The sequence below is a fragment of the Xiphias gladius genome, chromosome 2 (assembly GCF_016859285.1).
Source record: "Xiphias gladius isolate SHS-SW01 ecotype Sanya breed wild chromosome 2, ASM1685928v1, whole genome shotgun sequence".
Taxonomy (NCBI): Eukaryota; Metazoa; Chordata; class Actinopteri; order Istiophoriformes; family Xiphiidae; genus Xiphias; species Xiphias gladius.
Window position 1 is genome coordinate 1,023,436 of NC_053401.1, and position 22,070 is coordinate 1,045,505.

Below are 22,070 nucleotides of genomic sequence, written 5' to 3' on the forward strand. Positions count from 1 at the left end.
TCCACCACTGGTTTTAACACTGAATAAAGGTTTCATAAAAATGTAAATATGGGGTTTAACAGTAAAGGCTTTTTTTTTTTTTTTTTTTTTTGAATTTTGATCTCATTTTATAACTAAAGAAATATTGAGTCTCTCTAAACTTTCATACCAATCGGGAACCAACTTCAGGAAAGTCCGCTAACGTCAGGTACAAAAGAGTCGCACACCACGAACAACAGACCAACTCTCTGTATAAAATATAACAGGTACAATACAACAATCAAGATGAAATTACATGCATTGATCATTAATATTGGTGGTTTTTAGACCGCGGTGTGAATGAATCGCTTCCTGCGGCCGTGACCCGGATACTAATCCGGGCGGACACGCCGCACCGCGGCTCGAGTCGTGTGAGTCCAGCCGACGTGCAACTGATTTCTGGAGACTTCGCAGCGGCTCCGTGATGAGTTAACGGGACCGGGGGAGAGGGAGAGAGAGAGAGAAGGGGGGAGAAACACTTGATGAATTAAGTTTTCACTAAGGTAAGAGTCACAGGAAAAGCCGCTTGTTTTTTTCATTATTGCGCTCTGCTTGTGGAACAAACTGCGGCGGAGTTTGTCATCGTGACATTTTCGCAGCGGAGGCGAGCGAGACAGCAGCAGCAGCAGCAGCAGCAGCAGGTAACGTTACCGAGCCGTGATAAACAAGCAGGAAAGAAAACCAAAACAAAAAAAACAACCACCGTAAAACTGCTCTCACTTGTCCCACGCTGTCATTGGGGCCGTTAGACGGAGCCTCACGGCGATGACCGGGGTTTAATAGCCGTTACCGTGTCAGGATTACTCCAGCAGCCGAGCTCCGAAGCTAACGTAGCCGGCTAACCGGAGCTAGCCGGAGTTAGCCGCAGTCAGCTATTTTGTATTGGAGTGAAGTTGTTAGCATGTAGCGCTGCAGTGTCAACTTTTAGAGGAGTGGCCCGGGTAACGTTACCTTTCCCCACTCTTCATCCGCAAACGCGGGCATGTATGTGACTGTTTGACCACCTAAATGTCCAGCGGAACTTTTTTATTCACGTTGTTAACATTATAACCGAGACGTCGTGGCTAAAAAGTGTTGACAGTGTGTTGCATCATGTAGCCGGAGCCGTCCTCTCCATCCTCCACAAACACTGGCTGCGGGTTTTACGAGTAAACAGCAGTTGTCAGGGTTGGTTTCTTCATCCGGAGCGTCCCCCTTGGGCACCCAGCAGCCCGGCGAGGTAGAGCTGAAACGCTCAGTCGACCGATCAGCTAGTCCATCCGCGGAAAGTTAATCGGCGGCCACATCGAGTAACCGGTTCAGTCATTAGTCATTTTTCAGGCGAAAATAGCAGAGAGAAAGAAGCCAGATATTTGAAGGTTTCAACCTCCGACGGGTAGAGTTGGTACTTTTCTTTTTCATAAATGATTACATAGAAAGAGTTTGGGTTTTTTTGGGGGGGGGGCTTCTTAGATAGATGCCTAAATACTTCATTATTAATGCCAGGCAACAGTGGTGTGGTAATCGTTTGGTAATTCATTGGCACAGCGTGGTAACTGAGTTCCAGTGCAAAAAAACAAACAAACATACACACACCATCAACCGCTGGTCATTTTAACTGCCCAGTCGAAGGTGGGTTTTATTGTACGGTGAGTGGACGGGGGTCACAACCAGGGACAGGCCGTTCCAGTTTCCAGCAAAACAAAGACAGCTGACGGCGTCACATTCAGCTCAGCGAAGCGTTCATGTTTCAGAGTAGGGCTGCAACTGCTGAGGATTTTAATTACCAACTAATCTGCAGATTATTTTCTCCGTCAATCGATTGGCCGTTTGGTCTGTAAAATGAAAATTGGGGGAAAAAAAATATCCGTCCCATTTACTCACAGTTCAGTGTGACGTCTTCAGATGTCTTGTTTTGTCCAACCAACAGTCAGAAACCCAAAATAATTATTTTACTATCATAGAAGACTAAAGAAACCAGAAAATATTCACATTTGATAAGATGGAAACAGATAATTCTTCTTGTTTTTAAAAAAAATAACGATTGACCCATTATCCAGATAATTGTTGATTCGTTTTCTGACTAATCAGTTCAGGTCAATTCAATTTTATTGATACAGAGCTAATATCATGACAGAGGTTATCTTAGAGCACTTTTCCTGTAGAGCAGGTCTAGACCGAAGTCCTTATAACATTATGTACAGAGACCCATCATTCTCCCATGAGCAAGCACTTGGACAGTGGCCAGGAAAAACTCCCTTTTAACAGGTAGAAACCTTGTAGGTGAGGAGGAGAATTTAAAATTTAATTCTGGATTTTACAGGGAGCCGATGCAGAGAAGCTAATATGGGAGAAAGGTGATCTCTTTTCCTAGTTCCTAGTTCAGTCCTGGTGCTGCAGTGTTCTGGATCAGCCGGAGAGTATTTAGAGATTTGTTGGGGACAACCTGATAATAAGGAATTACAATAATCCAGCCTGGAGGTAACGAAAGCATGGACTAGTTTATCTGCGTTTTTTCTAGATAGGGTGTCCCTGAATTTTACAATGTTACGTTGGTGAAAAAAAAGGCAGAGCTTCAGGTTTGTTTCATGTAGGAGTTAAAGAACAAATCCTGATCAAAGAGAACTACCAGGTTCGGTGGTGGTGGTGGTGGTGGTGGTGGTGGTGGTGGTGGAGGAGGAGGAGGAGGTGGAGGTGGAGGAGGTCAGTGCAGAGCCATCTGGAGTAACTATATCATTAGATAACGTGTTCCTGAGGTGTTGGCGGCCAAGCACAGTAACTTCAGTTTTGTCTGAGTATATCAGCAGAAAATTGGACAAATTGTTGTAGCTCTACTCCGTAGACTAAATAATTCATTGAAGAAGTAAGTAATCAGTAATGAAAATAATCATCAGTTGTGGCTCTAAACTAAGTATATTTACTCAAGAACTGTGCTAAAGTACAGTTTTGAGGTGCTTGTACTTGTTTGTTACTTTACACTTCCTGTGCCGCCACATTTCAGAGGGAAATATTGGGCTTTTTACTGCAACATGTTCATTTGAAAGCTTTCTGACTGGTAAAATGCATCATTAAAACCCGTGATTCCCAATCTTTTTGGGTCTTTACAAGGAATCAGTGTTGTCAGTACTACAAAGGAGACATTTCCCCTCTAAACTTCTCAGATGGTTTGATTTCAAAACAAGCTCAAGGCCTAAAGAGGCAAAAATCTTCACTATTTCAAAAAAAAGCAAAGATTAGAGAAAAATCTGAAAAATTTACCCAAATCAGTGAATCAGAACTGTGTTTTTCCTTGTGTCCTCATGAATCATCTGACCACCCCTCAGGTTCACCTGGTGACCCTCTGGAGGGGCCTGACCCCCAGGTTGGGAACCGGTGGACTAAACACTCTACCTGTCTATGACGTAGTTAAAAGCAGCTCCACCAGGGAAACGCTGCTGAAACCTCCGTGACTCAGGATCAATGATCTGATTTATTGTATCAGTCAGAGGAACCAATTTTTCTGCGACAAATTTACTTTTTAATTCTAAAACTTTGAAACTAAATTTAACTGATAAAACTTGTACTTGTCATGGAGTATTTTTACATTGTTTTCTTGGTATTTTTTACTTAAGTAAAGGATCTGAGATAAATACTTTGCTCAGTTTGAAAACCCAGCAGGTCACTTAACAAAACCTGCCCGGTCTCTGTAGACATCTCCAGAATCCTCAAAGACTCACGTAACCACCTGGTTGATTAAAATGTTCCGTTTACTGAACAATAAAAACAAATTTCAACCTTTTTCGCAAGCTGTGTCTCTGTGACCTAATACAAATAAAGATGGTAGCTGGCAGATAGCTGGAAGGAAATCAGAGTCACAATTTGAAAGACAGTTTCAAAATGTTGTCGTGGTTCAGTGGATCATAATCTGATAACTATCAAAGTGAGATTTTTTTGGCGGCTATAATACAAATCAGTGGGAAGGTAAACTTGCATTGAACATCAGTTTAATTATTAGGATGCATACATTTGTCATGTCATGATATGTGTTTATTTGATAAATATTCAGATTAATACTGTTACACTGTTGTCCTTTATATTGCACAGCTCTAGTTGGTGTATGGATTGTGTGTCCCCTCAGTTTTATTATGCGTCTGCAGACAGTTATGATGCCTCCTTCAGTCTAAAAAGAAATTGGGAGACTACTTGAGGTATCCTAATCGATCGAGATCCTTGGGAGCCAACAGGGTCACGCCCTTCTGAATCCTAGATTTCCCTTTAAATATCCTAGTCAAGCACCTTTTAAAGTTATAAAAACTGCTTTGTCACATGAGTATGTTCTATATCTGCTTGGTCCGGCCCTGTCTTGTGCATCCTTTTCTGTTATTTTCTGGGACATATACGTGATCCTCGGAATCTCCAAGGACGGTGTGAACAGTAGATTCATCAGTCATAATGCAGAGCTATGTAAATGTAATGATAGATTCTGCGGTGGCGTGGCGGGGCGGAAAACACAAATGCTATCGGTATGTTTCACGTCAGGGTTCTCTTCCCTTTGTGCTCTGATTTCCCAGATGAGAGACATCTGCCCGACAGCAGCAGATTGGAGAGAACCTGCCCTGGAGGAAAGCTAACCCACGAATGGCCTGCCAGTCTGTCGCTGCAGTCATGGACGAGCAGGCCCTGCTGGGGCTCAACCCGAACGCCGACGCCCGCTACAGGCAGAGGGTGAGGCGCCCAGTCCCTCCGTTTGACCGGTCCATGACCTTCAGATACTGTACTCTAGTATCTTCTCTGTGTTGAGTTTACAGCAGCGTCATTTATGTCGGAGGACGTTTCACCATTTCACGTTTCAAAGTTTTGAATCCTAAAACGTTGCAGTCTGGATAAAATAAAGTTTTCATTGAGTGTGGGAGGTAGCTGGTGGTTTTAAGTTTATCAGCACATTCATCATGTGTACAGCAGACTGCACAAAAGAAAAAGTCCTGTTTAAAATTAGTTATTGACCAGTTCTCCCCACAAGGCCTCAGCACAAAGTTCTACTGTTATTTTTCTCTATTTTTTAGATTTAACCTCTGTTCTGAGATCAGAAGTCTGTGTGAGATTTAGTCATCTCTCTTGTTTTTAGTCAATATTTAGTTGATGGAAACTTTGGACAATTTAGCATCATCTGCAGCTGAAACAATTCAATGAATCCATTAATCCACTGACCAGAAAAAATCGATTCATGGTTTGTCATTATTCGGCAAATTTGATAAACCGTTTAGTGGTTCCAGCTTCTCCTTATTAAATTAGTGTTGTGGGGGTTTTAGCTAAGTAGATAAACAGTCCAATCAGGTGAAATCTGACTATCTGCGGACATAAATAAGTCAGTTACACAAGCAAAACATCGGCCACGAGCAGCATTGACGCAGTTTCATTTAAACTTGCACACAACTCCGTTAAATCAGAACACACATACGTGATGCAAACACCGCCGGGATCAGCGGAACCCGCGTTTTCCGGTGATGTTACAATCTGCAAAGGATAAATGTCCCCGAGTCTGCACAGAAATATTACCAGAAAACCGCCATGTGAAGAAGTTTTCTTCAGTGGCAGCAGTGATCCAGTGATAGTTGTCTGTACATTCATGGTTACACTGCTCACGGGAGCTGCTAATAGTTTTCATGGTGTAGATTGGTTGAAGAAATGAACATAGTGAAAATCTGGACTGTCGTAAAAGTCCATGGAAATGGAAAAGAGGTCTTTTCAGAATCTGGTAACACTTCATCTTTCGAGTCCGTAATGTTGTGGTAATTTCCAAGGCGTTTCGTGGAAATAACTGTGTAATTTGGTTCTAATTATAGGGACAGTGGGTCTGTACTTCAAAGAACTGCTCCATTTAAACCAAAGTAAATATTAATTCATCAGCCATTTATTATTATGAACATAATTCTACACACATGTTGAATTTTATATTTGTCTGACTCACATGGGTTGCACTAATTGGAGATGTACCAACTGAACACTGTCTGTGTTTTCCTTATAATCTGTACTGAATTATAGCCTTTTTTCCGGGAAACTTCTTGGAAATTATTCTGAAATTACAGACCCTTTAAATAAAACCATCATTTTTTGTCATTGACACTTCAAAATCATCTTCAGCTGTACTTTAATCTGAGCTTCTTTTTTAGCTTTTTTGTTCTTTAATTACGCAATATCGCACAATGACCTGTGGACCCCCCCCTCTGTTTCCATTATTCATTTCCATCTGGAGCATAAACAATGCATATTGTATCCTTTCATTAATACAGGTACATGGTTTATGCATGTTGTATTATTTCAGCATTGGAGAGTAACGGCATTAACAAGTGATGTACTCCAGAAAGCAAAATGACTTGAGTTTGCGAGACTGATGTCTGTGTACGCCTGTGCTTCCTCAGGCCATGGCATACTTTGAGCAGCTGAAGGAGTCTCAGGATGCCTGGGAGGTGTGTGCGGAGGCCCTGGCTAAAGGGATTTACCAGTGAGTTTCGCAGCCGCGACGCAGGTTTTACGTTTCCCGTCTGCAGCTGAGAGGAAACATCCTGCCGTCGTACACAATAATGTGACCCTGTCATATTTGCTGGTGCTCGAGGGCTCGTTTCAGATGTGCTTTAACCTGTTTATCTGCTCGTTATTTCAGTGACGACCATGTGAAGTTCTTCTGCTTCCAAGTTTTGGAACATCAGATAAAGTTCAGGTAATGACGTGGTTCTGTTTTGTTGGCTTTCTCGCAGTTTTTTCTGAATGAACCGTCTCAACCTGTCTACTGTTGGTTGTGTTGCAGACATGCCGGTCTGAGTGCTGTTCAGCAGCAGCTCATCAGAGAGACTCTGATGAAGTGGCTCCAGTGTCAGGTACAGTACAATGTGTTGCGGTGGAAAGTTACCAACATGTGGGCTGTACTTTACCTCCCGTGTGTTACTACTTTGTACGTCCACTCCGCTACGTCTCAGAGGGAGATATTGTACTTTTTACCGCACTACACGTATACAAACGTATGATCAGGTCATAATAAAGTTAGTATAATAAAGGAGTTAAAATCAGCCCCGTCTCAATCAACCAAATCACGGAACTGCTGCTAACATGTAAAAGGCATCGGTGTTAAGAATCCAGTAACACACATTCAGGGACTCGTTCGGGTTTTCTTCGTCACGTGCGACACCACAGGATGTACAGTGAAATGTGATGTGACGTGCGTCGCAAGACTGTGCAACGGAAACAAAACCTATGTGAAATAAAGTGGAGAGAAAACAAAATGAGGAATGTTGAAACAACAAAACAGAAGATACAGTAAAAAAAAGATGCGGTACTTTTTTCATTCGCCAGGTAAAGAGACGGTTTAAACCGACGTTAACTCTGATTTACTGTCGTGACGATTGTTCTTAAACAGTATGTAATGGATACTACATGGAAATAATAATACATTAAGTGTGTAGTTGAGGGAGTAGCCAAGTAACATGTACTTAATTTTTCTACATAGTGAATATTGTTTCTTTTTCAAACTTCATGATGTGAACATGTGGTCCTCCGCTAATAACATGGTACATCGGGTTGGTCGATTATCAAAGTAGATGCTGATTCGTTTTCTGGTTTTCGGTTGCAAATGAAGTTTTTTATTGGGTTTTAGAGAAAGTATCAAAGCTTCAGTTACAAAACGTGTGTAATGTTGTAGCAAGAAAACTGTAGCTGAATGAAAATAGCCAATTATCTGGCAGTAGTTAAAGAGCTTCCTCAACAAGTTGTTGAGACTGAGAATCTCCTGCAGACTGTTGATGTTTTCTCTTTTGTCCCTGCTCCGTGACCGCAGCTGATGAACGCTCAGCCCGAGAAGCCGTTCATCAGGAACAAGGCGGCCCAGGTGTTGGCCCTCACCTTCGTCATGGAGTATCTGACTCTGTGGCCCAAGTTCTTCTTCGACATCCTGTCTCTGGTGGGTCTGAACCCTCACGGCGTCGACATCTACCTGAGGACGCTGATGGCCATCGACGCCGAGGTGGTCGACAGAGACATCCTCCACACACCTGAGGTTAGACACTCTCTCTCTAACGTCAGGCCGGGAATTTCTGCAGCGTCGCGGCATTTAGAGAGTTTTATTTGAAACAAGACAAAGCTGGGAATTAGTTTGGATGTCAGGAGACTGTACTGGGGGTCTCTGGGATGTGGTTTTTGACCCAGCTGCTGGAAATCAGTCTGTTCAGCGAGGAAACAGAAACTGCCTCAAACTATCGGATGGATAAATATTCAAGTAAATTCCTATTCAAGATTAACTTACAGAAGAAAATAGTGTAGAGTTCCTGTGATTTCTTAATAATTTCCCAACATGTTTCCTGGAGAGAACGATTTAATGTTGCACAAATTATAAGAAAAATTGAGGAGGTGAGACAACAGAGGTGGGTAGAGCAGCCACAACGTGAACTCAAGTACTGTTACTTTACAATAACATGAACCCCAAGTACAAGTAAATGAGTCACTTAAGTAAAAGTACAAAAGCAGTTACTGACACAAACCACATGAGCAGTGGGGAACTTCACGAGGTTAAAAAAAAAAAACAATTAATTAAAAAACTGGTGCCGAAAAACAGGAAAAGAATCACCAACGTAAGTCATTTATCTTCCAAGGCAAATGAGCAGGTCTAAAATTAATGGTTATTTTTGTTATGGATCAGTCCACAGAGGATTTTCTCTCTCATGATATTTGCAATGGTATAACCCAGAGGAAAACAGAAAACCTTCACAATGACTCCAATGATAAAAAAATGATCAAAACAGTTGCAGTTGACTCATTGATTAATTGACTAAGCTCCTTATAGTAGTATAAAAAGTATAGAGGATATACAGCATCCTTTTTATACTCCGCCAGGTAGAATTTCCTCAACTAGTAACTTGTTACTACTCACTTCTGTCATTCAGTACACAGAGGACATAACAACTCTTTTATTTGGGATTTTAGAAAGAACATGGCGATGATTTAGTAGTGACGTAGTTGTGAAGAGTTCGTATGCCCTCGTTGAAAGAACTAAGATGTCAGTGACTGTAAAAAATGAACCGAGCTCCTTTTTTAAACCCAATCAAATATTGATCCGTTGCTGGACAATCGGTTCTCCGGGGCTGTTGAATGGTCTCGGCTTAAGTGCCTGTAGACAAATGTGACATTCTTTGTATGTTGACCTGCAGATTTAAATATTAAAGGCTGAGCTGGTGAGAGGGAGAGAAGATGAGACCTGATATGATGAATACAGGAAAAGGAGGCGGTTTTCTTCAAAGTAAAACCCACAAAGTAGTGATCAGCATATATAACTAAGATGGCTGCGCAATAACAAACTGGTTTGCAAGGAAAGAAAGTGATGAGACTATTACAGCGTAGAACACAGTGGTGGAATAAACGAGTCATGGAAAATCCAGTAAATGTTTGTCGTTTCGTTTTGTTTTCTCATGCCACACGTGAATTTTTGGTTGTTTCGTGTTATTTTTGTACCTTTTTCATTAATAGATGTCATTGTGTCATATTCTTGGGAATACATATAATCTATTCCTTTGGGAATCGGTAACTTGAGCCGACGACTCGGGTTGATAATCGTGTCGTATATTTCCCCCAGGAGACTCGTAGAAACACTTTAATCAAAGACACAATGCGGGAGCAGTGCATCCCCAGCCTGGTGGAGTCCTGGTTCCAGATCCTGCAGACGTACCAGCAGTCCCACCCAGAGCTCACCTGTCAGTGTCTGGAGGTGGTGGGAGCCTACGTGTCCTGGATCGACCTCAACCTCATCGCCAATGACCGGTCAGTCTCAAAACACAGGAAAAAGGCTGCGAGCGGAGCGGTTTTTAAAAGCAGACGCGGCGTTTCCCAGTTTAACAGAGTGTTTGTCTAACAGATCAGTAGTAGATCCACAAGCATCATTGACCAATTTATACGCTGTAGATTTTCTTTATTTTTGCATTGTTGGTGTATTTTTGATACAGCAGAGGAAACACAAAATGCAATGGTAACATTTCTGTCTCCCATTTTGTGTCAAATACCCGCGTGAAGAAAATTGTGCACCAAAGTCGGGTAAAGAAAGTTGTGTGAAGGAAGTCACGGGGAGGAAGTAGCGTACCTAAGTTGCGTGAAGAAAGTAGTGCATCAAAAAAAGCGAGAGGAAAGTCACACAACAAAAGTTGGGCACTGAAGTTGCATCAAGAAAGTCACGCACCGCATTTGCACATACAAAGTTGCATATCAGAGTCAAGCGCGGAAAGATTAAATTCTGACGTTGCAGCCGGGGACATTGTCTCATGTTTCACCTTTCTCGTCCCTTGAGTGTCTGTTTACACAAACAGACGCTGACAGGCCGTGTTGACAAACCCAATCAGACTCTGATCTGACAGCCGGCTGACATGACTGCTCAGGTTTTCTGGATAATCAGATCCACATCGCTTATGCAGACAGTGTGGGGGAAATGTCAGGTTTTTCCACTGTGTTGGTCACTTTGTGCGCGTGTGTGTGTGTGTGTGTCTGCCGTGTGTTTTCAGATTTGTAAATCTGCTGCTGAGTCAGATGTCGGTGGAGGAGCTCAGAGAGGAGGCCTGCGACTGCCTGTTTGAAATCGTCAACAAAGGAATGGACCCCGTGGACAAAACCAAACTGGTGGAGTCTCTGTGCCAAGTGCTGCAGTCTGCCGGATTCTTCAACGTGGAACAGGTGCGAGCTCCACTTTGATTTGACATATTGGCTTAACACGAAAAGTAAATTTGGAGCCATAAACACGGGAAATGATTCATCCTGTCTGATGACTGGACCAGCGTATCCATGGGAACGTTAGGGGAGAGTATTGCTGCCACTTAACAAAAAAATAAATCTAGAGGAAAACGAGATTGGTTCGTTTTATGTCGCGGCAAGAAAGTGTCTTGAAGAAAATATCATTGCGCAGGTGGCATCAGTAATCCGCTGCCGTTTAACGCTGCTGCATTTGCGGTGTTTGTGCAGTATTTAGAGCTGTGATGTGCACTTAGTTGTCAATTTATTAGGTACACTTAGCTAAACCTAAGAGTACTACATCCTCCAGAATGACCAGTTTCAGCCACATTAAAACCTTCACGAAGGAAGATTTACTACAGGACGGTTGTGTTATTGAGTTTATTTTTTTTTTACCAGGGCAACAACAGATTTGTCTGTGAATTAATGTGCATACATATAATATGCATTCATTGAAAATGTTTTGAATTTCCTAAGTTTTTTCATTTTCTAGTGACACTTCCTATGTCGGGCAAACTGCACGTCACATTCATAGCTATTTCCGCAAAAACACATGAAGTCGTTTCATATTTACAAACAGAAGCAGAACCCGTGGACTCGTCGGGGTTTTTCTTTTCTGAAAACAGTATAAGCGGTGAGAATATGACCAAACTCTAACCTAAAGTTGTCAGAAACTATTTAACCTAACCTCAGAAAGCTGGACACAAATGTAAAATAAATGGGTGCATATTAGTACAAATTAGATGAAAATACTAATGAATAATAATACAGTGTTAATAAAGAAAACTAGGGTTCTAATTTTCATAGTTTTTGTGTCCTAAGAAAAGACTTTTCATGAGCGTGTGTTAGCTGATTTATAAATGATCTAAATCTTGTGCCTTTTATTTTATTAATTAAACTTTATTGACTTTTAAAAAAAAAAATCAATTTCATGTTGGGCTGAAAATATAAAGTGTTTTTATCCTGTTACTGACACACACCCAGCTGCACAGGAGCAAGTAGAACACTGGTTGTTCGGTGGTTGCGTGAAGGTTTTTGTAGGTCAGTGCAGATAAGAGAGAATAGAGGCCCGGGTTCACCTCAGAGCCACATGTTTATATTCTCGCCCCGGGGCCACGAGTTCACGTGCTTTTCCTGCTTCTCCTCACGTCCTGGATGGCAGAGTGTTTTATTTTCCCCTTCCCGTCCTGTCAGGAGGAGGACGTGGACTTCCTGGCCAAGTTCTCTCGGCTGGTCAACGGGATGGGTCAGAGTCTGGTGCTGAGCTGGACCAAGCTGGCCAAAGCCGGCAACGTGAAGGACGCCACTGACACGCTCCAGGCCGTGGAGGCCAAGGTGCCGCTGCTGCTGCAGCTGCTGGTGCACGAGGATGACGACATCTCGGCCAACATCGTCGGCTTCTGCTACGAATACCTGCACGTCCTCAAACAGGTGCTGAGGAACCGCAATAGTATCGTCGCCACAAAATCCTCACGTTATTTTCAGCCACTGTCGCCCTCGGATGGTCCGACAAAACCAGTAACCTTATAATCTCAATTCCGTCTTTAGGGAATTTTAAAAGGGCCTTTTTCACGGTTTTCTGATATTTAAGGATCAACAATCAATGTGGAAAATAATCACCAGTAAAGTTGAGATCGTCGCTGTTGCGGTTTTAAAAACATTTTATTTTGTTTTGTAGCTTCCCCAACTGACAGATCAGCAGAAAACAAACATAGAGGTGAGTCTTTGATTATAAATGGTGCAGGCAGATTTTTTTTCTTTTCAGGTAAAAAATGATATAAAAACGACTCCTGCCTTTTCACCACAGGCGATCATGCTCGCTGTGATGAAGAAACTGACGTATGATGACGAGTACAACTTTGAAAATGAGGTGAGTCCCTTTGCTCGGCGCTGACCGTCCCCCGTTACCCTCGGGGAACATCAGCCGACAACGGACCTTGTGCTTTGGTTTGTCAGGGAGAGGACGAGGCGATGTTTGTGGAGTACAGGAAGCAGCTGAAGATGCTGTTGGATCGTTTGGCTCAGGTTTCTCCCGAGCTGCTGCTGGAGGCCGTGCGCCGAGTCTTCACCAACACGATGCAGTAAGATCCCGCTGTTACTGATTTAAAGTGAAAGAGCTCAAATATGCACGTTAGAGGGGTGGTTTACACATATGGGCAGCGTCAGCCGCCCTCCTGCAGTGCATCTGGAAGCACGGAGCCCTGGAATGCAAAGTAATGTTATTTCTTTAATTTCAGTCAAGAGTTGAACATGATTTGATTCTCTCCAAATTTGTTGTGACAGTACACGAGGGCATACTGGATCTGCCAAATTTGGTGACAGTGGAACAAGGTATCGGTGAGCCGATAGAAAATTGTGTCATGGCGCCACCTAAAAAATCTGTAGCTAATTTTATTGGCAGAAATGGATGTGGCCTGCACGAGTAGATGCGGCTTCCCCTAAGGAACACGCGCATAGAGACCATCCAGTGAGCAGTGTACGTTTAGCCCGATGCGAACCAAGAACCGAAAAAACAAAACAAAGGTCTCAAGCGGCAGGTCTCAGCGATGTAGCTCTGAGACCTGCCGACTCAGAGCCTTATCCTGTATCTCATCTGTTTTCCAGGAACTGGCAGACGGCCCCGTTCATGGAGGTGGAGGTGGCCATCAGGCTGCTGTACATGCTGGGCGAGGCCCTGCCGGCGTCTCACGGCGCTCATTTCTCCGGAGACACGGCGAAGACGAGCGCTCTGCAGGACATGATGAGGACGGTCAGTCCCGTGGCCTCAGTGTTACGGCTGTATAATATCTGCATTCTCCTGCTGTGTCACACTGCGCAGCGCTTTCCTGCGCTTACGTCTTTTTCATTTGAATCTTCAGCTGGTGTCCTGTGGCGTCAGCAGCTACCGGCACACCTCCGTGTCCCTGGAGTTCTTTGAGACGGTCATTCGATACGATAAATTCTTCATCGTGGAGCCTCAGCACATTCCAAATGTTTTGGTGAGAGAGTTTTTTTCAGCAGGCACAAGAAAACCCACACGTTGAAGTGCGTTGTTCTTTAAACGAACAATGAGGGTAGTCGGGTTTTCTTTGCCTCTGAGGTGTTGTAAATCAAATCTAACCACTGTGTGTCTGAAGACTTGCCTAAAGCAGAACCGTGTCGTATTCACTGCCAGATGGCGTTTCTGGACCAAAGAGGACTGAGACACAACAGCCCAAAGGTCCGCAGCAGAGTGGCCTACCTCTTCTCCAGATTCATCAAAACTCTGCAGTGAGTCCAGCCTCAGTCACTCTCTCCTCTGAGTGGTCGACACCAGGTGGAGAAAGTGACTGAAACACGACAGAGCAGAACATTTCAACAGTCCTGCAGTAAACGTCAGTTTGGTGAAGCTCCTAGTGTCGGGATTTTGTTATCAGAGGTGTCGATTCACCTCAGCCTCATTTTTCAGTCACAAGACGATAACTTTATGCTAACGAAGCAACTTGACGTTTTCATAGTAGGATATCGTGGACTACGTTTGGACTGTTTACTGGTTGTGTTGATGACGATGTTAATGATGCTCTCTGCTGACAGCAAACACATGAATGCCTTCATCGAGGACATCCTGACCAGGATCCAGGACCTGCTGGAACTCGCTCCTCCCGTGAGTATCATCGTTTCTTTACCCAGAAACTCTTGAGGTCGTCAGACAGGGACAAATCCTGCGTGATCCCAGCCGCGACCTTTGCCTCGTACCTTTGTCGTGAGCTCTCTACATTGTCCTCTGTCCAGGAAAACGGCTTCCTGGCGCTGCTGACCAGTGACGACCAGCTGTTCATGTTTGAGACGGCGGGGGTTCTGATTGTGAACGGAGAGAGTCCTGTAGAGAGGAAACAGGCGCTGATGAGGAGTCTGCTGACGCCGCTGATGGAGGCCTTCCGCCTGCTGCTCGCCAAAATGCCTCAGGAGACGGAGGAGGAGAGACAGGCCGCCCTCGCCGACTGTCTGAGCCACGCCGTCGGATTCGCCAGGTGAGGATGAGGGTCCAGACCGGGGTTTTCAGGTTTTACCGGACTGTTGGTCGTTCACATTACGCTTAATTCCTCTGAGGGCTTTCGTCTCAAAACCGGCTCGTGTCACGACAGACGTTTACATATTTACATATGTTCAGAATCCAAAATAAAGTTGGATGGAAACTCAGTATAACCAACATTTTCTCTGAGTATGAAGAGGGAAAAAGCAGCTGGTCCCCACAGGGTGAATCCTACGGTGAAGGTTTGGGTAAATCTCCAGCCGTGGTTGTTTGCCTGTTTTGGTGTAGATGTGGATCGTGATTGCTGAACATCACCGACTTCTTCTGCAGAGATTCTGAACACGACCAGTTTTCTCTGGTCTTTCCGATCATCTTCTGTCCCTCAGATCACAGAAATGGTAGAAAAACGCAAAGTAGATCTGAAGCTATGAGTCGAATCAGCAGAAAACGAATGGACGTCTGCTTCAGAAGCTGAGACGCAGTTTGTTATTTTGGTTCCAGCCTCTCAAAGTGAATATTTGCTCGTGTTCTTCTTTTTTTTTAAGATAATAAACTGAACATCTTTGGGATTTAAACTGTTTTCCAGGGAAAACGAGATACTTCAAGACATTAACTCTGACTTTGGGCATTTATTAAGTAGAGTAAAAGTTGTGATCTCATCTACATACACAAACGCTCCAGTGTGTGTGTGTGTGTGTGTGTGTGTGTGTGTATACACCAAGCGGCTGCAATAGGTCAGTCCAGGCGTATTAGAGTTTAAACGTCCCCTTTCTGCATTTCTCTTGGGACCTTTCACAGCTGTTCAGTTTCATCACATAGAGTTGGGCTCTTTGTCTGGATACTCAAGTTTATTAATAATGATACAAATAACTGTTTAATAATACCGTTACCGGGTACCGTCATCTCTGTATCACAGTCACTGAGGAGAACGGACAGCGAGTCACACTGTTGTCTTACATAAGATTATCTGTGAGTAAGTAGAGCCCACAACAAAGAGAAACGGGTGGAAAGAAGTCTAGAGAAGGTGGGAGAGTCAAACCAGCTGCCATTTCCATTTTCACTCCTTATGACCACGATAGTCGAGGTTGTTCAAGCCCGCTGTCACACAGAGGTCTGGTGTCTCTGTGTTTAGTCCAAGTGGAGTGAGTTTTCATTTCTTTAGCCCAAAATCACAACGGACGAGTAAGGATCGTCATTTTTCAACAGTATCTGTAGAGAAACTGGACACCTGAACTCATCACCGCCCCTCTTTGTCCCCTGGTTCGGTTCTCCGTTTGCAGTCGGACCAGTAAGGCGTTCAGCAACAAGCAGACGGTGAAGCAGTGCGGCTGTACGGAGGTCTACAGAGACTGTCTGCAGACCTTCCTGCCTGCACTGAGCTGTCCCGTCCAGCGGGGGGTGCTGCGCAGCTCGGTCCGCTCCTTCCTGCACCGAATGATCATCTGCCTGGAGGAGGAGGTGCTGCCCTTCATCCCCGCCGCCTCCGAACACATGCTGAAGGACTGCGAGGCCAAAGACCTGCAGGAGTTCATCCCGCTCATCAGCCAGATCACCGCCAAGTTCAAGGTACGCAGCAAAAGTCCGGACAGGAGGTGGAAGCCGGGTCATTGTTGAACGGCAGATTAAAGTCTAAACAGCAGTGGCTGAGATTAGAGCTAAAGCGACAGGGTGACTGACAGGCTTTTTCTCTCGTTGCCACGGCAGCGGCAGGTGTCCCCCTTCCTGCAGCAGGTCTTCATGCCGCTGGTCCTCGCCATCTTCGAGGTGCTGGCCCGGCCGGCGGAGGACAACGACCAGGCGGCCGCTCTGGAGAAGCAGATGCTGAGGAGGAGCTACTTCAGCTTCATCCAGACCATCACGGGGAGCGGAATGAACGAGGTGATGGCCAATCAGGGTGAGTTACTCACGGAGACGACGATCGTGTGCCGATCATGTGATCTGTGGTGGCTTTTACCGTCTGCCCTGTCTCACCCTGCCCTTTTCACACACACTCACACATCAACAAATTTCAATTTAATACACGTCTAACTCAAAGGTGCACTTACTAGCCTTTTCCTTAGCTTTCCACCACACCTGGTTGTCAGTGAATGTGGACTGTGTTCCCTACGGACAGAGCCAGGCTAGCAGTTTCCCCCCGTTTCTCCCCTTTTTATGCTAAGCTAAGCTAACTGGCTGGTGGCTGTAGCCTTGTTTTTGACGGACAGACGTGGGAGTTGTGTCAGTCTGGACATGGAACAGTCAGCAGGAAAGCAAACAAGCGTATTTCCTAAATCGTCAGACTCTTCCTTTGACAGAAAACCCTTTAGTTACTTGGTGGCGTGAACCTTGTGTTTCCAGGAGCAGAGAACATTGAGCGAGTTGTGTTCACCATCATCCAGGGAGCCGTGGATTTCCCCGACCCCATCGCTCAGAAAACCTGCTTCATCATCCTGTCCAAACTGGTCGAACTGTGGGGTGAGAGAGTCTAGAAAAGCATCCAGCTGAAACGTCCATACCGGTCTCATTTCGTTTCTGTGTTCTTGTCGTCCCCTGACGATGTTCTCATCGACTCCGCAGGAGGTAAAGATGGCATGGTGGGCTTCCCCGACTTCATCTACAAACACATCGTCCCTGCATGTTTCCTGGCCCCTCTCAAACCGACCTTCGACCTCTCAGATGCTCAGACGGTCCTGGTGAGTATCCGTCCCAGACTCCAGCCTATAAATGTCCCCTTCTGACAGTTTCTCCACAGTCTTCAGTACCACCGCGCTTTGTTTTCCAGACGCTGTCCGAGTGCGCCATCACACTGAAAATGATCCACCTCAAACGGGTAAAAGCACTTTGAGGGGATTCAAGTAACTTTACATAAAAATGCACTGATCTGACGGGATTTCCTGTCACTGGGGTTGGTTGTAAACCGTTGCCCAACGTTTCCTTGCAGGGACCGGAGTTCATCCAGTTCTTACAGCAGGAGTATCTGCCCTCGCTCCAGGTGTCACCGGAGATCTCCCAGGTGAGGCGACTTCCAAACCAGACGGCAGAGCGTCTGCACTTGCCCTAAAACGTGATTGGAGGAGAACAAATTTTGACGTATCCCCATGACGGTCAGTGTCTTCTGGTCCAAGCAGAGGAGGAAATGATGAAAGCGAAAATGTCAGGCTGTGGCGCGCAGCAGGTTGAAGGTCTACCCACAGATCCGGCTTGTGGGTCATGGTGGATTGTAAAGGTCTCCCGTGGATCAGGGTCCTGCTGCAGAAAACCAGACATTTAGTGGAATCCATTCCTCGCTCCGTCTGCGCAGTGTTTCCTGTACCACCGTAGGGCGCCCAAACTTTTTGCACGTTCCAAAATTCCTCTTTCATTTCTTTTCTGTTTCTTGAGTTGATGAAATGAAAAGAAACAGTTCATTAATTTTGAAGAAAGTTTGCTGCGGGAGTCGGATGATGGGTGACTTCGCTATTTCATGCAGTGTCAGTTATTTTAATGGGATTTTTTTTTGCACCCCCATATCCCTGTAATAATTAAAGCCCCAATTTCCTAATGGTTTATTTTGGTCCAGTTGTAATTTGCTGATGGGTAAAAATCACTCAGGGGTTTGGTTTAGTGTAATGAGCGTTTCTCATTTTACAGATTAACTCATCGAAAACAGGTGTTATAATATATTTAGAGAGGTGGGTTGCAGCCCCGATTTATTTGACGTGTTACGTACGTTTTTCATTTACATCGTGTCGTTTCCTCCTCCTCTAACAGGAGCTGTGTCAAGTGCTTCAGCAACCAGATGTCAAAGTCCTGAAGAACTACATAAAGGTAGCAGTGTGTTTTATCGTACTACATCAGTGTCTCCGGTCGAGCTTGTTCATTCCGCTCCCGGCTCACCGGATTATTCTCCCCCCCTCCTGTCCTTGCAGGCGTTCTTTCAGCGAGCGAAGCTGTAGGACATAAAACTGGAAGTTCACCGGGACTGAAAGGACTCTTCACGGGAAGTGGTGGAACAAAAAACATGGAACTTAGCATAGGAGCCGCTTTTGCACTTAAAAAGTTAATGCATAACAAAGCCCGGTCTGTCTAAGTCTGGAAAATGGACAGAAGGTCGGTGGACGGATCAACCCCTCCGGCCGCCGAGAGGACGAGCTGTCCACGTGGACTCGAGACGTGACGGAGCTCGAATTCTGATCCGGAATGTGGAGAACTTGTGCGGAAAGGGCTTTTAGACGTAAAAAACAGATCCGTCTGGAAACCGCTGGGTAACTATCCTGGATCTCCTCTCGGTTAGGATTTGGGTATCGATAGCTTTATTCTAGTCAGACCTTTACAGTAGGAACCACGTTTCAGAACATCCTAGATTGGAGGGTTTTTTGTTTTTGTTTGTTTTTTGTTTTTCTGGGGATGTCGTTCACTGCCACAGAAGGGACGAAATTTAAGGGCTGATTTGCATAATTTTGATTTAAAATGTGGCTCTGATTTCCTTTTTTCGAACGCGTTGAGGAACGGACGGTTGATTTCCAAGTTTGAAGTGAAAAGTGAAGTGAAGTGCTTTCAGCCCGGCTCGACGCGCATCCGCCTTCCACCCACTCGATTCTCCTCAGTTCTCAGTTTAAAATCAGACCTTCTCTGTATGATCTCAGCCACTCTTCATATTTGTTACCTGATCGGACAGAGATGCTCAGTTTGGAGCTTCATCGGCCCCTCGTGGGGAGTTCACGATAAAATTGAAGACATGGTTTCAGTCCGTGGAATTTTTTTCTTTCCTGAAAATGCCACGAACGCTTCTGGCTGTTTTTTTTTAATTTCCGATGGAAATGAACATAAAATGGAGGAACAAAGTGTAAATAAGAGAATAAGATGTTAAAAAATGTAAATAATGTTCCTAGGTTGAGTTTTTCTTTCTTTTTTTTCTTTAGCTCTTCATTCCCATCTGGAAACTACATGTGGAAATGAAAATGAAATCAAAGTTAGGAATGATTTAAAAAAAGATTTAACGAAAAACGAAAACTCAAAGTCGGAACTGAGACACTCAGTCAAAGTCATGAATTCCTGCATAAAATGTCGATTTGGTCCTTTTGACTCAATAAAACTGGACGTTGTGACTTAAAAAGGATTCGCTTTAAATGAGAATCATCATATTGAGTATTTTTTTGGATGGTAATTTTTATTTATCATATTTTTGACTCGTGCAGTTCTGAATGAGTATCTGACCTTGCAACTCTCACAGTTGTGGCTTTAAACGTGAACATTTTGACGATCACAACGTTAAAAAACGACTCCTCCTGACTTTGACCTTGTGAATTAGTCTTTCAGTTACAGTCTCACAAAAGTGTCTTACTGTGACTATTTTCATCACTTTTTCTTTTTGACCTGCTCATAGTTTATCATCATTTTCACCTTGTAGATCTCATAATTGGGACTTGACACGCCTTTGAGGTGGTATCACATAATTTTGTCTAAAAGGTTTTAGTTACTATCTCATGATATTGACAATTATTTTTGGGCCCGTAAATATAATTTATTTAGTAAAAATCCCAAATTTTCAGTTACTGTCTCGTAATGTTTCTTAGTATCTGCTGTTGACTTGGTTTCTCAGAATTTGATCTTTGCAAATCCAACTCAAAGTGAAATTTACAATCTCATACATTTGACTCAGAAAATATAACATTGATTTATGTCAAAATTTGACTTAGTAAAATTGTAAATTGTATAATTGTGACGTAGCAAACGTTTGATTTAGTTTCTCTTAATTTCCACTAAAAAGTCATTATTTTCAGTTCCTGTCATAAATTTACCTTCTATTATTATATTTTTGTGCTTTTATAAATTTTCTTTTGACAAAATTTTGACAAACTAAGTTAAGGTATCGAATTAATGTTTTATAATTCTGACCTTACAAATGTCATAATCTCTATTTCTATTTTTGTCAATCTTAACTTTTTTTTTCTTTTTCTTTTCTTGGCCGTAATAAGCTTCCGCAGAAAAGCCACAAACTCGTTGATAGGACTCGCTCGTGCGCAGCCCGTGGAAAAACATGACCTTGCCCGTGTACAGATGCGGCTCAGTGAATCCATTATTATCGAAGCATTCGAGACAATTCGGGGCGACTGACTGGTTGTGCGACGCTTCACTGTGAAGGATCCGTCGGTCGGTCGAAACCAAGCCGGTCGGCGTGAGGCGAGGAAACAGAACTGTAAAAACCGCGTGATGTGAAAAACAAATCCACCTTTTAACCGGTGACTCTGTACAGATGCTTCTCTTCGCTTAAACTTTGGGTATTGTGACACCCCACTTTGTGAAAATAGAACCCCCCCCACACACACACACACACATTGTACTGTTCCCACTGTTAAAATCACTTTGTGACGTTCAGTCCGTTTCGTGTCATCTGGTTTATTTGCCTACAGTTTTTCTTGAGCTTTAAATCTTATTTATTTTTTTTTTGTTTTATAAAAGTTCCAAGAGAAAGTGCCTGAACGTGTTGCTTTCAGTTAAATGTTGTCATTAGGGCACAAAGTAGAAATAAAAGCAGTTTGTTCTACATTTTTCTTAGCGTCAACAAATCCCTTGAAAAGAAAAAAAACCAACGTGTTTCTAAATTTTCTAAATACTTTTTCTCTGTGCATTTGTCGGGGACTATTTTCAGCGGCGGACTAATACACATTGGGATTTAAACAGACATTTGTTAATAGGGACGCGGGATTTGTTGACAAGAAAATGATGTAAATCGTGTAATTTGGCTCTAATTCAAGGTAAAACAGAGACGGTGTTAAACTGGTAAACTTCAAAAGGATTCATCGTGAAAAAACGTGCACAAAACCAGACCATTCAGTCATAAATGAAGGATTAATAAACACGTACGTCGCTTCAAGAGAAACCGTTCTTTCAAGAAAATTCCTCTGGAAATCAAAAACTCCACCTTTCACACTCTACCAGCAGTTATAGATTTTTGTTTTTCCTACCATTAATACCAAGTTACACGGCGCTGCACAGGAAACGCAGAGGAGAGTTGTTTAGGAAGTTGTCAGGAAATAACGGACACGTCATGTTTAATTGCTACCATGGAAACTTATCGGGGTCCCCTGGAAAAAGCTAGTAAGGGGACCTTTAGCGAAGACATATCAGGTCATCGGTTGTTAGTCAACGAATCAATGCAGAGTTGAATCTGATCCTCTGGTTTAGAAATGTGAAGATGACTAATGAGAAGACCCCCCCCCCCAAAAAAAAACAAAAAAACAACAAACATATCAGACTGTTATTTAAAATCTGTAGAAAGCGTTAATTTCCGGACCTGGGATCGGAAATGCAAGAAACGTTGCTGAAAGTTGTGTCAAACAGAATGAAAGTGTTTCCGGGCGCTTTGGTTTTGTTTTAAAGGAACAGT

General features: G+C 43.6%; 1 protein-coding gene across 1 annotated transcript; it reads left to right on the plus strand.

Moving 5' to 3' along the window:
• The first annotated feature begins 348 nt into the window (after positions 1-348).
• Positions 349-20,299, plus strand: xpot (exportin, tRNA (nuclear export receptor for tRNAs)). The gene is made up of 25 exons (XM_040141846.1): positions 349-521; positions 4,548-4,701; positions 6,396-6,478; positions 6,638-6,694; positions 6,782-6,851; positions 7,805-8,023; positions 9,593-9,777; positions 10,509-10,677; positions 11,926-12,162; positions 12,410-12,448; positions 12,539-12,601; positions 12,688-12,812; positions 13,336-13,480; positions 13,590-13,709; positions 13,886-13,980; positions 14,284-14,353; positions 14,482-14,720; positions 16,003-16,288; positions 16,427-16,616; positions 17,060-17,176; positions 17,279-17,394; positions 17,484-17,531; positions 17,643-17,714; positions 18,452-18,508; positions 18,610-20,299. Exons 2-25 carry the CDS (start codon positions 4,615-4,617, stop codon positions 18,634-18,636), a joined length of 2,916 nt encoding a protein of 971 aa, XP_039997780.1. The 5' UTR covers positions 349-521; positions 4,548-4,614; the 3' UTR covers positions 18,637-20,299.
• Positions 20,300-22,070: the final 1,771 nt, after the last annotated feature.

What these genes read in the sequence shown, in the direction of transcription:
- xpot (XM_040141846.1), top strand. Translation starts at nt 4,615, where the DNA reads ATGGCCTGCCAGTCTGTCGCTGCAGTCATGGACGAGCAGGCCCTGCTG. An exon ending in ACGCCCGCTACAGGCAGAGG is followed by an intron (nt 4,702 to 6,395) that starts GTGAGGCGCCCA and finishes GTGCTTCCTCAG; the next exon opens with GCCATGGCATACTTTGAGCA. An exon ending in AAATGATCCACCTCAAACGG is followed by an intron (nt 17,532 to 17,642) that starts GTAAAAGCACTT and finishes GTTTCCTTGCAG; the next exon opens with GGACCGGAGTTCATCCAGTT.